This window comes from Schistocerca serialis, unplaced genomic scaffold, assembly GCF_023864345.2.
Source record: "Schistocerca serialis cubense isolate TAMUIC-IGC-003099 unplaced genomic scaffold, iqSchSeri2.2 HiC_scaffold_863, whole genome shotgun sequence".
NCBI classification, from domain to species: Eukaryota; Metazoa; Arthropoda; class Insecta; order Orthoptera; family Acrididae; genus Schistocerca; species Schistocerca serialis.
The window spans coordinates 725,240-740,647 of NW_026048478.1; the positions used below are offsets into that span (position 1 = coordinate 725,240).

Sequence of the window (15,408 nt, forward strand, 5' to 3'; positions counted from 1 at the left end):
ACTTCTGGTAAAGTTTGCTTCATCGTTAAAGAGGACTTTTGACAGAAATCCTATAATTGTCACGGTCTGTTGCAAAAACCAACGACTAAAGCCTTCCCTTAAAGGGAAATGCGCTGCTGAAAATCCTCGGACTCGTTCCAGGTGACAGGGATAGTAACGGTTGCCATGCAGGATACACATAATCATACTTTTACACCATGTTGGCGGCTCATTTGCCTGGAGCTTGTGTTAGGGTCTCAATATTCTGTAGGAGCCGGTCCTCTAAATCTGGTGTTCGTACAGTCCGCCTGCTCAATGTACGTTCGTCTGTAGAGGAGGCCAAGGACGAATTTAGAATGATAATTGAAACTGCGGTAGAAGACAATAAGAGGGGCCTTCAATAAGTAATGCAATGCATTTTTTTCTCGTCCAGTTTTGGTTGAAAAATGTGCTTTTTATTGTGGGACACTGTGGAACGTTCCTGCTGCAGCCCCTGTAGTTACTTGAAGTTGCGAGAGGTGGTGTCGCTATACGTAGCCTTCAAAATGACGTTTGTAACAGAAGTGTGTTACAAGCACAGAATTCTCATTGCGTTTCTTTTGGCGACAAGAGCATCGCAGATATTCATAGGCGCGTGCAGAATGTCTACAGACACCTGGCAGTCTGTCATCATCGCAACGAGGTCGCGCAAACCTATCTGATCTCGAGCGTGTCGGCCGGTCGCACACGACTGTACGAGTAATTCGTGCAATTTTGGAACGTCCGGACACTCTGGTTCGAGGTGATCAACGGATCACAATCAAACAGCTCGCTGCACAACTGTTCGTCTCTGATGGCAATGCTGACTACTCGTGTAGCAGCTAGGGTGCTCAAATGTGTGAGCCCACTGAGTTTCCCATCACCTACCAGAAGACCATAAAGACCAACGACGGGCCATATGTGCGGAATTGCTTGCGTGTTACGAGGCGGATCGCGACAATTTTTGTCGAACATCGTCACAGGCTATGAAACATGGGTTCACCACTTCGAACCGGAAACAAAATAGCAATACCTGGAGCGACGCCACACTCTCTCCACTGAACGAAAGTTCAAAGTCATGACCTCAGCCGGTGACGCCGTGGCGACGTTCGATCTGGGACTGTGAAGAGGTTTCTCGATTGATGTCTTCTCTCATAGGGCAACGATAAACTGTGGAGTGTATTGTGCTTCCATCAGAAAACTGAAGAAACGACCTCAGCGTGTTCGTCACCACAAAAATGGATATGAACTCTACATCTACATCTACGTGATTACTCTGCTATTCGCAATAAAGTGCCTGGCAGAGGGTTCAATGAACCACCTTCATGCTGTCTCTCTACCGTTCCACTCTCGAACGGCACGCGGGAAAAACGAGCACTTAAATTTTTCCGTGCGAGCCCTGATTTCTCTTATTTTATCGTGATGATCATTTCTCCCTATGTAGGTGGGTGCCAACAGAATGTTTTCGCAATCGGAAGAGAAAACTGGTGATTGAAATTTCGTGAGAAGATCTCGTCGCAACGAAAAACGTCTTTGTTTTAATGATTGCCACTCCAATTCACGTATCATGTCTGTGACACTATCCGCCCTATTTCGCGATAATACAAAACAAGCTACCCTTCTCTGTACTTTTTCGATGTCATCCATCGGTCCCACCTGATGCGGATCTCACACCGCACAGCAGTAGTCCAGAATAGGGCGGACAAGCAAAGTGTTAGCAGTCTCTTTGGTAGACCTGTTGCACCTTCAAGTGTTCTGCCAATGAATCGTTGTCTTTGGTTTGCTCTACCCACAATATTATATATGTGATCATTCAAATTTAGGTTATTTGTAATTGTAATCCCCAAGTATTTAGTAGAATTTACAGCCCCTAGATTTGTGTGACTTATCGCGTAATGGAAATTTAGCCTATTTCTTTTAGTAATCATGTGAATAACTTCGTACTTTTCTTTATTCAGAGTCAATTGTCACTTTTCGCAACACGACAACGCAAGGCCTCACACAAGTCTGCACAGCCCAGATGAGCTCACAGATCTTTAATGTTCTCATCCACCCTACAGCCCGGATCTCGCGCCTACCCACATTCGTCTGTCTGGCCCAATGAAGGACGCACTCCGCGACAAGCAGCACGTCGACGATGGGGAGGTTCCTGATGCAGCAAAACGTCTGCTCCGATGTCGACGAGTGGAGTGGTACCATGTGGGTATACAGAACTTCCCAGTAACGAGACGTAAGGCCGTCGCATAGAACGGAGATTATGTTGAAAAACATGTTTTTGTAGCCAAAAAATGGTGAATAATATGATGTATTGGGATCCTGAATAAAACCACACTGTTTTCAGAGAAAATAAGTGTTCGATTACTTATTGAACGTCCCTGGTGAAATATGGGCAGGAAGTGGGGACGAACTGTCTGTGCTCACGCCACCAGCGTCGGCGCGCAGAGCAGCAGAGGGATTGGGCTCCCCTCCCCTGCGCGGCAGCTCTGGGGAGATAGGCTGTCTGTCGCCGGACTCTGTGGATTCAGTGCCTGCCGGGCCAGCGGCCAGCGAGGGGTAGAGAAGGCATGTTTCCTCTGGCGCTGCCTCTACTGCTCGCCGCGGCCGCCCTAGCCGCCTGGTTCTGGGGGCAGCTGAGGCGCCCTCCGGGATTCCCGCCAGGTAAGGCGCCACCTGCTATTATAAAGTCACCTCAGGAGGTAAGCCTTATCAGTTGCTGTCAAGTCTATGGCTATTTGCAGCGTAATCCTTGTAACGTGAGCTTTTATCCAAGAGGCGGAAAGATTCTAAAATTTCCGATTTTGGTATATTTGATTCGGCGAGTCTGAAGATATCTCGGGCAGCAAGAACTAAGTGTGACGATATTTCAAATGATAGAATCCACTTAATAAATTGATGCAGGTACAGTACTTCAATACTTACGAGGTAGCAATACTACATATTCCAAAAAATTTTCTTCTGACCTCAGCACATAGAATACAACAAGGACAATCATAAAAATATACCTAAGAAACGAACAATAATTAATTCCTTACGCAAGTTTACGTCTATATTTAGAAATGAAAAGCTATTTGGGTTCATTTACGAACAAATCCATGACATTTAAAATTATTCCTAAGTAAATTTCGAAATAAGGATTCGTCTAGTAGTCAAGATCCCAGGTATACTGCTGTTCTGACTCCTCTTTTCCTTGCAGATGTGTTTCATTTACTGTAGTGGATAGTTCCCCGTCTGTTTTCAAAGCAGTTGCGCGATTTTTAGGGAATATGGGTCGAAAACGTCGAGAAGCTACAAAATAAGAGAGAGAAATCGGAATCATGTTGTTTTGAAATGCAAAATCTTTCCAAGAAACCATTGGAAGGCCTACCGCTACAGTGAAGACTATTATATACAGGTTTAATCAGAACAGAATAGTGCGAAAACCAATCCCGAAGTAGATTTTTAGAACATTTCTCGTGGAGAACAGCGTTTAACATTTTAAAATGTTCGGATAATAAGTTGCCGTCTCTTTATCTAAGAACAGATGATGAATGCAGCTAGCCGCTATCTCTGTGTAATGTCTTGTCTGTATAGACGTGTATCTGTTGCCTTTAAGATCCCTTCACCTTCACACATAAATCTATACAGTAAAGTAAGGGCCTCCCATTTCTTGGCTGATCCGTGATAAGACAGGCGAAAAGTTAGACTAATGGAGGATTATTAGTGTTATCTCTATTTTCATTCGCTCTCTCTCTTTCTCTCCTTTATCTATGTACAGTTTTTAATATAATATTTCATTATGTGAAATCAGCCAAACAGAATCTTTGGTGGAGTCCTTCGTCTTGGCAATCAGCGGCTGGCTTGCTGTAAGAGATCTTTACATTTATTATTACTGTTAAACACTGCATTCAGTCGGGAGAATCAATCGTTTGGACAATTTGTTCCTTTTACGAAAGATTGCGAATTCCAGATGTGTACGAAGCCTTTTTGGACGATTTAACACAGATTCAGTGATTGCAGGCTCTCTTCGACACAGCTGAAACTCCCCCACTAATTACAGGGCCAACCTGATCATCAAATGATTCAGAAAAAACTCATTCGTCCATTCACTCCAGAACAAAAAAGTCACAAACCTTATTTATGGAGGAAATTGTGTGTTAAATCCTTCTCCATTACATATACAGATCTCCGGTGATTCCACGCCTTAATTTTTTTCCTTTTACAGTCTCTTTCTCTTCAAACAAACCGCTAGCGGCACAAATGTTAATTGGCTCGCTTTAGCGAGAAGAAAAGCAGAATATGTCTCTCTCAGAAACACGTCAATCCAACAGATACTCCAGAAGCTGTCCTAGTTACCACTCTAACAACCATGGAGAATGCATATATGCATCTCTGTTATTTCAAAGAATAAACGCACTAGAAAATACTTTGGCGTCGACGAGCTGTCGCCGCATATATTACGAGAAAATCAGATCAGATAACTTTTCCAAAGTGAATGAATGTGGATGGTTTGATCGAAAATGATTAATTTGTGCATGGTAGAAGGTATTTTCTTGGGGACATTACAAGCGGTCTAGCAAAAGGTACTTAAAAATGAGCACAAAAGATCTCGATTGCAAAGGCTGGTAGGCGGTGGTGATGGATCGAGCTGCAGTTATAGCTCCACGAACGTATTCGTTACCACAAAATAAATGTTTTTGGAGTCGAGACTATTTGTGCTCATTTTTAAGGCAATAACGAATTGATCGTCCTGCAGTTCTATCCAAGATGGGGGGAAAAATATCTGTTTAGAGAAGTCAAGAAAAATTCTAAAGTAAGACCTCCAAAATTTGATACTGCAGGTCAACTACACACAGAAAAATCTGTTTCAGAGTAAACTATAATAAATGTGCTTTATGAGGCTGAACTGCCCATAGAAAACCATACATCAGTAAAATCAACAACTGGAAGCGTGTTGCATTTGCAAGAGAACATAAATCCGAAGGCTCTGATTTCTGGAAGAAGGTTGTGTTTACTGACGAGAGACGATTTGAGCTGTTATAGTCAAATGGGCAAATAACAGTATGGAGAAAAAGAAATTGCGAACCTGAAGAGAGAAGTATAACAGCCTCTGTTAAGCATGGAGGAGGTTCAGTACTTTCCAGGGCCTGCTTAAGTGCAAGTAGTGTGGGTGATATTTTTTTATTGATGGGATTATGGACCACAACATTTAAATGAACGTTCTAAAAACACATCAGGCCGTAAGTGTGAATCATGTGGGTCTTTCTGAGGATTATATTTTCACACAAGATAATGATACAAAACATACCGTTCTGGATGCAATGTTGTGGGTGTTGTAAGACACTCCCCGTTGGATTTCGATATCACCGCAATCACCGGATATTAAATCAATAAAGAATTTATGAAATTTACTCGACAAGAGTATGACGAATCCTCATATGTCCAACGGAAATGACCTAAAGAACGCTCTAATAGCGGAATGGCGCAAAATTACAATGCAGACAACAGAATCTCTGGTGAAATCCATTATAGTGAAAATGCAAGACCCCTTCGGATGTTCGAGTCCTCCCTCGTGCATGGGTGTGTGTGTTGTCCTTAGAGTAAGTTACTGTAAGTTGGATTAAGTAGTGCGTAAGTTTAAGGACTGATGACCTCATGTAAGTTTATGCGTAAATATTTGTGTGGCTGAGAATATGCTGTTGCACATCAACAAAAATAATCAACATATCATTTCATTGATTAATATTCTTGAAACTCTACACATAGAATATAAACATTTTAAAAATGCTTATTCACCATTGTCTTGTACGCCTCGGCAGCTGCACAGTCAGCGCGACGAATGCCAACCGAAGGGCCCCGGGTTCGATTTCCGGCCGGGTCGGAGATTTTATCCGCTCGGGAATTGGATGTTATGTTGTTCGTAAATTCGTATCGTCATAACTGACATTTCACAATCAAGATGGCTATAGCGACACGTCCCTAGAGCCAATAAATTAGAAAAAAAGAACGTTGATACCTTCAAGAATTTGTTTGCTTGCAAAAGGTCCGATCTGATAATTAAATGGGTGTATTACATTATTTTCGCGTTTTTGTTTTAAATTTTTTATGTGATTGAATTAATGTAAGCTTAGTAAGTGTGTTTCGAAAAACAGGTGTAATAGGTTCTTCGTGAGATGTAGACTAGATCTTTGGCTCCCAACCATTATGAGACCATTACCCCTGAGCATAATCAGACACTAGGTAGTGAACGTTCCTCCTCCCATCACCTTCAATATTAGCGCCTAAAAAACTTTGATATGAAAAAGAACTTTCTTTGGACACTCATTTTTAAAGTGACAAAAGATAGACGATACCTTATTGTTTATAAGTATTTTATTATAATACGAACTAATGAGTCAATGAGACAATTGCTACTGCTCACTTCCAACAAAATTCCTCTTATAGAATGACTAGCTGACAAATCCACCATTGTCCGGGTCGTCATTTTGGCAGTTTCCTATTAGAAGAGAAACGTTATGTGTACTCCTGCAGTAGACTCCCAGACAGTCTCTGTACGCTGGGCGCAGTAGCTATGTGTGCCTACAACGACATTTTGCAAACGTCTCCCTGGCAACGACTCTTCGTAGCTCTACATACGTTACCGTTTTCGCCGATAGTAGTTTGCTCTTCGCAGCTGGAAGCTGTTCAAACGTTGCCGGGCGTAAGAGATATCCTTAGTTGACTCGGTTGTAGGGATGTCTTAGTAGTAAAGAGGAATAAATGTATTACAACTGCATGCATGATGGGGCATTTCCTCACGCATCTCATTGCTTATGGCGTCATAACTCCTGAACTATGGTAGGTAGGTGGTTCTTACCCTAACAGCTATTGTTGTCTGACAGGAAGGGATATGTGTACCACGTTTGTTTGAAATCGCTCCAGTGGTTTAGGAGGAGATGTGGAACATACATAAACACACACGTACATACATCCACCCATTTTTATAGTATGTATGTATGAAGCAATTCTCAGTACATCGCGAGTGCTATCTACAACTCTTTCTCAGAAAAGAAAGCACATTGAGGGTAGACACTTGTTACAGTAGATGGTTCCTCTATAGTACTCCTCTCCCAAGAGACTTTATACACTGAAGCCGGCCGAAGTGGCCGTGCGGTTAAAGGCGCTGCAGTCTGGAACCGCAAGACCGCTACGGTCACAGGTTCGAATCCTGCCTCGGGCATGGATGTTTGTGATGTCCTTAGGTTAGTTAGGTTTAACTAGTTCTATGTTCTAGGGGACTAATGACCTCAGCAGTTGAGTCCCATAGTGCTCAGAGCCATTTTTGAACTTTATACACTCCTTGAAACCCCGCAGTCAGTTCCACAAGGAAGTGTACGCCGTTATCCATATGAAATAAAAGACACTATTATTAATATATGTTTATATGAAAATACATGTTATTACTACACTGAAGAGCCAAAGGAACAGGTACACCGGCCTAATATTGTGTAGTGCGCTCGCGAGATCGCAGAGGTGCCGCAACACGACACGGCATGGACTCGACTAATTTCTGCAGTAGTGCTGGAAGGAACTGACACCATGAATCCTGCAGGGCTGTCCATAAAACTGCAAGAGTGTGAGGGGATGGAGGTCTCTTCTGAGCAGCACAATGCAAGTCATCCCAGATACGTTCAATAATATTCATGTCTGGGGAGCTTGGTGGCCAGCGGAAGTGTTTAAATTCAGAAGAATGTTCCTGGAGCCACTCTATAGCAATTCTGGACATGTGGGGTGTCGCATTGTCCTGCTAGAATTGCCCAAGTCGTCGGAATGCACAATGCACATGTGATCAGACAGGGTGCTTACGTACGTGTCAGAGTCGTATCTAGGCATATCAGGGGTCCCATTTCACTTCAACTGCAGATGCCCCACACCATTACAGAGTCTCCACGAGCTTGAAGAGTCCTCTATTGACCTGCAGGGTCCATGGATTTATAAGGTTGCCCTATACACGTCCATCTTCGATAAAATTTGAAACGAGACTCGTCCGATCAGGCAACATGTTTCCAGTCATCAACAGTCCAATGAAGATATTGACAAGCTCGGGCGAGACATAAAGCTTTGTGTCATGTAGTCGTCAAAGGTACACGAGCGGGCCTTCGGCTCCGAAAGCCCATATCGATTATGTTTCGTTGAATGGTTTGCACGCTGATACTTGTTGATGGCCCAGCACTGAAACCTGCAGCAATTCGCGGAAGGATTGCACTTCAGTCACATTGAACGATCCTCTTCAGTCGTCGTGGCTCTCGTTCTTGCAGGATCTTTTTCCGGCTGCAGTGATGACGGAGATTTGAAGTTTTGACAGATTCCTGATATTTACGGTATTCTTGTGAATTGGGAAAATCCCCACTGCATCGCTACCTCGAAGATGGTGTGTCCCATCTCTCGTGCACCGACTATAACTTGCTTTATTTAATTTCAATTCCCCATGGCGAAATATAGATATATAAAGGGGGGGAACATAATGGAAGACAATATACAAAAGGGGCGACTGTAAAAATGAAGAGAAAAATCTAAAAAAGTAGTGTACATAAAAAACCACCCACTGTGGCGATTAAAAGAACACAAGACGAAGTATAGCCAGAGCATAAATTTTGCGATGGGTGGCGTATCACAGAACGATCACGGACAGCAACACTATGTACGACTCCAGCACACAATTAAAATCACAGCACTTGACGTCACTGTGGAACAGCACTGAACACAACACTGACGTAGCACACTGACAACGAAGAATAAACTCAGAGGATCTGCCAGGGGTAGGGATATGAGGGAGAAGGGAAGAAATGGGGGAATGGGCGTTGCTAGAGAGGGTGGAGGGAGGGGGAGATTGGGTGGGGGGCGCACTGAAGGGGGCTGGGCTGGGAAGGACAGGAGAGGGAAACAGCTGAGGAGAGGGTTCTGAGACTCAGAGGGGGGGGGGGGGGAGGAGGAAAAACCTGCTCTGGAGGAAGGAGGGGAGAGGAAAAAGGGGAGCCCTGGGGAGGGGGGGAACAAGGTCAGGCTGTTGTTGGTAGGAAGGGTAGACGTCACGGCGAAGTACATCATCTGGGAGTGGAAGGTGCTGGAAATACAGCAATAGAGGCATGGTAACGGGGGTTGGAGAGGAAGGTGGACACCAGGGGGTGGGGGGATCATTCCTGAAGACACTGTAAAGGATGCAGATATGTTGGAGGAAAAGGAGAAGATGGGGGAAGGGGAGGAGTTCATACAAGAGTCGTGTGGTGGAAAGAAGACAGATACGGAACACAAGGTGGAGTACATGGCATTCTAGGATTTGGAGGGCCTTATATAAGCAGGGGAAGGGGGTGGAGACCCAGGTAATGCTGGCATAACAGGGGATAGGACGGACGAGCGATTTGTAGGTGTGGAGGATGGTGGAAGGACACAATCCCCATGTCCAGCCAGAAAGGAGTTTCAGGAATCAGAGGCAGGTACGGGCTTTCTGCTGGATGGTTGAGAGATGAAGGGTCCAGGTGAGGTGAAAGACGAGGGTGAGGCCAAGGTATCTCAGGGTGGGGGTGAGCTGGATGGGATGACCATAAATGGTTAGGCAGAAATTATGGAGACGGAAGGAGCGGGTGGTGTGGCCTATGTTGATTGCCTGGGTCTTGGAGGAGTTATGAAGGAACCACTGGTTGTACCAAGTAGTGAACTGGTCAAGGTGGGTTTGGAGGGTGCATTGGGAGCATTGAAGGGTATGATAGAGAGCCAGGAAGGCGGTGTCATCAGCATATTGGAGGAGGCGTACAGGTGGGGGTGACTTGAGTATATTTGTGGTGTACAGGAAATAGAGGAGAGGTGAGAGGGTTGATCCTTGGGGGATGTCAGTGGTGGGCTAAAGGACACGGGTGTTGGTACTGCAGAGGGTGACATAGGAAGGTTGGCCTGAGTGGAAGGAAGCGACCAGACAGACAAAATTGATTAGCAGGGCATAGATTTGGAGTTTAAAGAGGAGACTGGGATGCCATATCGGGTCTTAAGCATATTGGAGGTCAAGGGAAACAAAAATTGCGGAGCAGCGGGAGTTAAGTTGGAGGGAGAGAAGGTGGACAAGGTTAAGGAGTTGGTCTTCGGTGGAGAAGGAGGGTTGGAATCCACACTGGGTAAGGGGGAGGGTGTGGTGTTGATTAAGGTAGTGATGGGTATGATGGATTTGAAGACCTTACTGAAGATGGAGGTGAGGCAGATGGGATCATAGGAAGAGGCTACAGAAGGGGGTTTGCTGGGTTTGACGAATAAGAGGACGCGGGAAGTCTTCCACAGGTCGAGGTTGAAGCCAATGGAGAGGATGACATTGTATAAATCGACAAGGACAGTCAAGAAGGAAGCATTTTCTGAGGTGAGGGCATTTTCTGAGGTGCCAGTAGGTGACACAGACGTGACGAGGGGTCGTGCTGCGACCAGAGGATATGTTTAATGTCTTGTGTTTGGAATGCTGATGTCGGAGAGGGGTAAATGCCCCAAGTACTGGAGACTGGGAGCAAGTGGGTCGACCGAGGTATTGGCGCATTCCATGTCGGTGGGGAAAAGGGAATAATCAAAGTGGGGATAAAAAAAAAAAATGGTTCAAATGGCTCTGAGCACTATGGGACTTAACATCTATGATCATCAGTCCCCTAGAACTTAGAACTACCTAAACCTAACTAACCTAAGGACACCACACAATACCCAGTCATCACAAGGCAGAGAATATCCCTGACCCCACCGGGAATCGAACCCGGGAACCCGGGCGCTGGAAGCGAGAACGCTACCGCACGACCACGAGCTGCGGACAAAAAGGGAATCGAACCCGGGAACCCGGGCGCTGGAAGCGAGAACGCTACCGCACGACCACGAGCTGCGGACAAAAAAGTGGGGATCATCATGGATGGAGAACACCTCAGAAAGGTGGGAAGTAAAGTGGTTGGCCCTACTGATGTTGCCAGGAAGGAGGTAGTCATTATGGAGACAGGGGTAATGGAGTGCACAATGGGAACCAGTAAGGTAATGGAAAGTAGACCAGTACTTGGAGGACTTAATAGAAAGGGCGATGTTGAGTCATGAATAGGTCTGGCGCCAGTCCTGGCGTTTCTTTACTGTAATGAAGTTCCGAACAAGTTGCTGTATTTGCTGGTGGCGGTGGAGGGTCTAACCTGTCATGAATGCACAGGAATGAGCGATAGAGGCGGAATGGAGAGTGGGGCGGTGGGGTTGGATGGTTATAGTAGGAACATGGGCCTCCACAGCGTCAGTAACGGTCTTCTGAAGGAAGGACGAGTGTGGATGATCTTGTTGGGATGGTGATAGGTAAGAGGGTGGCTTTTGACCTGAGTGGCGATGGATTTCTGGTAGGCAGTGCAGTTGGTGCGACAGTAGTCATGGACTACCTTGGGAGGGGGTGCAGGGTGGGGAGCCAGAGGTGGATGGTGAGCAGACATTATGGTGAGAAGGACAGGGAGGTGGTCGCTACCTGTGTGGTCGAGGGTGTCAACTGCGATACACCCAAGGAGGTTGGCAGAGGCTATGACAACATCAGGGGTGGTGTTGCTTTCAGGACAGGTGTGCTGGGGAAGATGAACAAGGTCATCTTGGATTGTGGGGAGGAACTGATGCCACTGTCAAAGGGTGGCAGGGGAGCAGCCATGGATGTTGATGTCGGCGACAATCATGTAGGTGGAGAAGGTGTGGTCAATGTGGGAGATGAAGGCATAGGGAATAGGAGCAGTGGAGCAGACATAGATGTGGTGCAGGTGAGGGCGAGGGAGGGGAAAAAACACTGAGGATAAGGTGTTTGGTGGGGTCATTGAGGAGGGGTGATGGCCAGACGGGGATATGCTGAAGGTGGCTGATGGTAACTCCACCCTGCGCTCTGGGACCAGGAGCATCAGTTCAGTGGAGGATATATGGAGAGGTGTGGACAGTATGGTGGGGATGGAGAAAGGTTTCATTTAAGTGGAAGGTGTCGACCCGGTGTTGGGAGAGGCCATTCATGAGGAGGTATTTGTTGATGTGGAAGGAGCAGATGTTTTTGAAAAGGATGTGACACTCATGCCACACCATGGCGAGAAGAGGGAGGTGAAGGGAGAGGAGAGGAGTGGCTTAAACTAAGGTGTTGAGGTGGGTGGGGGAGAAGTGGGATTGGTTGTGGGAGTAAGTGGCGAAGACAGAGAAGGCAATGAGGGAGATCTGTTGGAGGGTGTGGGGGCATTGGAAAGGGTGAATGTTTTGGAGGACTAAGGTTAAGAAACAAGTGATGTCTTCAGCCCTGGGGGATGGATAGAGGGAATTGTTGGGGTGGACAGGAGGGTCAGTGGGAGGGATGGGGACAGTAAGTCCAGGGGTGGCAGATGGGGGTTTCGCCTTACTTTCGTAGGAGCAGGTGGGATGGGGTCCATTGCAGGTGTTACAGGAAGGAAGGATGCGAGGTTGGGGCAGGTTTCGAGAAAATAGGAGGCCTTGAATTGCAGACAGGTGGGGGGGGGGGTACAGTTGGGGTCAGGTGATCATTATGCATGAGGCAGCACTGGCAGCGGTAGGATTGGGGAGGAGATTTGGAGGATTCAGCTGGGTGGTGGCAGCGAAAAATCAGGGCGCCCTGGGTGAGGAGGTGGTCGATGGAGGGGGCGGACTCTGAAAAGATTCACATGATATAAGAGTGACCAGAGGCATTGTGGATACAGTGGGGAGAGCAGCTTTCAAGGTCAGGGTGAGAGTTCACTGGCTGACCTTGGTGATCAAAGTGGTGTAGGTTGGGGGGCGACTGGGAGGCTGGGGCTGGCGAGGAGAGGAAGAGGAGAGGAAGTGTGTATGGGGGTCAGACATGACGTGTGTGTATGAAACGAGGGTGAGGGGGACTTGATGAGGACTGAGTCCCTCTGGGGAATCAGTTGGGAGATGGGAGCACCTGGGAGATACTTTCGTATCCCCATGATGAGGGTATGGGCATCGAGGAGATTGGGGCCCGGGGTTGAAAGGATGAAGGTGTGGAGGGTGGGAGCCAGTGTATGGGTGACAGAAAGAGGGGTGGTATCCATGGAGACGATGGATTAATTTCTTCTGATCTGGCAGAAATTGGAAGACCACAGGAGGCAAATTCTTCGTATCTGTGACTGCTAATAAATATAATAACAATAATAAAGTTTAGGCCCTACCTCAGTGAAGTAGCCATTACATACAGTGATCACAATAAACGAGGCATATTGATTTATTGTCAGCACTGGACATAACAGGAAACAGAACTGGTTTTGTTCTGTCAGATACAATGAAAAGAAGGCGAAATTAAAGAAGATAAACACATTTCCATTTGATGAAGACGAACAAAAAAGCAGAACAATACTTTACAATAGGACAAACTGCACACTACCATTTCTTTTCACTGTCATATTGCATAACACATTGTTTATGAATCAACTGGCCCTCCTTGTAACTAGAAACACTTTTTCTTGGGGTCAAAATGTCCACTTAAGCCTGTGGGATGTTGCTCCATTCCTCCACAGCGGCCTCTATATGGTCTCTGATGGGTCAGGACGATTCTTAACCGCTCGTTTTAGCAGGCCCATGCATTTTCAGTAAAGTGAGATCTGGGGAATATGGGCGCCATTCCATCCGACTGTTTGTATGCTCTACCCCAAAATGTAAGTGAACTACCTCGATAAGAGAGGCGGTCTACGATACAGTTGGGATGTAAACGCTATACTCGTTGCCTCCACACACGACTATCAGTATTGTCAGGGTAGAGAATGATAGGGTCTCATCACAAAAGAGCCTTGTGTCCTATTACTTCCTAGTTGACAAACAATGGTTTCGTGCCCATGCGACATGAGCCCCTCCCCGAACCCAGTTTAGAGCAGGAGTTTTGAGAGGTCTTCTGGGACTTAATTCCTGCTCATGGAGCCAATTTCATATGATCTGCGTTCACACCTGCACTCTTGTAGATTTTTGAGCTGCCGCCATAGACATGTCGCATTGTATTCATTGTCTACTTGCTGTTGTATGCAGATATCGGTCCTGCACACCTGTTGTTTTTCCTCCGCAGACGATCCTCAACTGATACTGCCTCTAGAAACTTGTTCGAGGTTTTAGAGACATTACTTTGACTTACAGCGACACTCAATGCGACGTCGGCCTGTCTCGTTCGCTACCTCCTTGGAGTATACAGAGCCTCTGATCGTACGTTATTGTCGTCCGAATAATTTTGAAGCAACACAAATCTTTTGATGATACACAGCACAAGCAGTGCAATGTTTAAGGGTGATACGATTGCCATAGACTGCACATACCGTCCCCTTACGGTAGAAACATGGACTGTTTCCACTAAAATTTCATTACAGACAAACCAATGTAGTGATATCATAGAGTGTTTCTGGATCGCAACGTTCAGTTTTAAAGTTTAGGCAATTGACGACATTAAATTTGACCACTGCAGTTACTGTTATGTTGTGCTGTCAACTGGTTCGTTTATTATTGCAAAGTACATAACCAAACAATTTCTAATCTATTGTGGGAACTATTTAGAACTCGGAGAATGCACTTTCATCAGACATTTAAACGTATGTGATATACACGTGTCAATTTTACTGTCATAACTACAAGTTACCAGGTATATGTGTAGTGGGTGAATTATGTGAGAAAGATTTTGTGTGTACGACAAACTGCAAGCTCCACCACGTTGTGTCACGCATTAATGCTAGTATTTGAAAGTAATGTAATTAATGGTAGCTTTTGTAATCAGTATTACACTCTTACGAAATAACGATAATGGAAACGATATTTTAAAAATAATTTAGTTTCATGACCGAACGACAACGGAAACCTTTGTGCCTACCCCACGGGGAATTACATTTTACCCTTCAGGCGATAATTACTTCCAGGTTGGGAACCACTGGTCTAGATGCATGTAAGGAAATCCCAAAATCTTCATTCAACTTGACCTGTAGAAGTGACTCTTAACCACGTCGGACTGGACCAAGGTATTTCTCGTCTCCCCAATTTGATATTTTGCTGTTGAACCACACCAACTGAACTGCATTCTTCGTAAGTCTACGGATTCTTATTGCACCATGTAGCATCCTGCTGAGATCGAGAAGGTACCAGTTTCTGGAAAAAAGACCACTATTCGGCCCTGAAATTTCACAGATTTTTCCCTCATATCTAACATGGAAAATATTATTTTCTTTTACCGATTGAAGAATAGATGAACACACCTACGAAATAAGATGTCTAAGACATCTTGAATAGGCCGGCCGGTGTGGCCGAGCGGTTTTAGGCGCTTCAGTCTGGAACCGCGCGACCGCTACGGTGGCAGGTTCCAATCCTGCCTCGGCCATGTATGTGTGTGATGCCTTTGGGTTAGTTAGGTTTCAGTAGTTCTAAGTTCTAGGGGACTGATGACCTCAGATGTTAAGTTCCATAGTG

General features: G+C 45.6%; 1 protein-coding gene across 1 annotated transcript in view; it reads left to right on the top strand.

Moving 5' to 3' along the window:
• The first annotated feature begins 2,561 nt into the window (after window positions 1–2,561).
• The window catches only part of LOC126452440 (methyl farnesoate epoxidase-like), a 217,144-nt gene continuing 204,297 nt past the window's right edge, over window positions 2,562–15,408 (top strand). Inside the window, exon 1 of the mRNA XM_050091070.1 lies at window positions 2,562–2,655. Within this exon, the coding sequence (XP_049947027.1) occupies window positions 2,562–2,655 (94 nt within the window). The remainder of the gene's footprint in view (window positions 2,656–15,408) is intronic.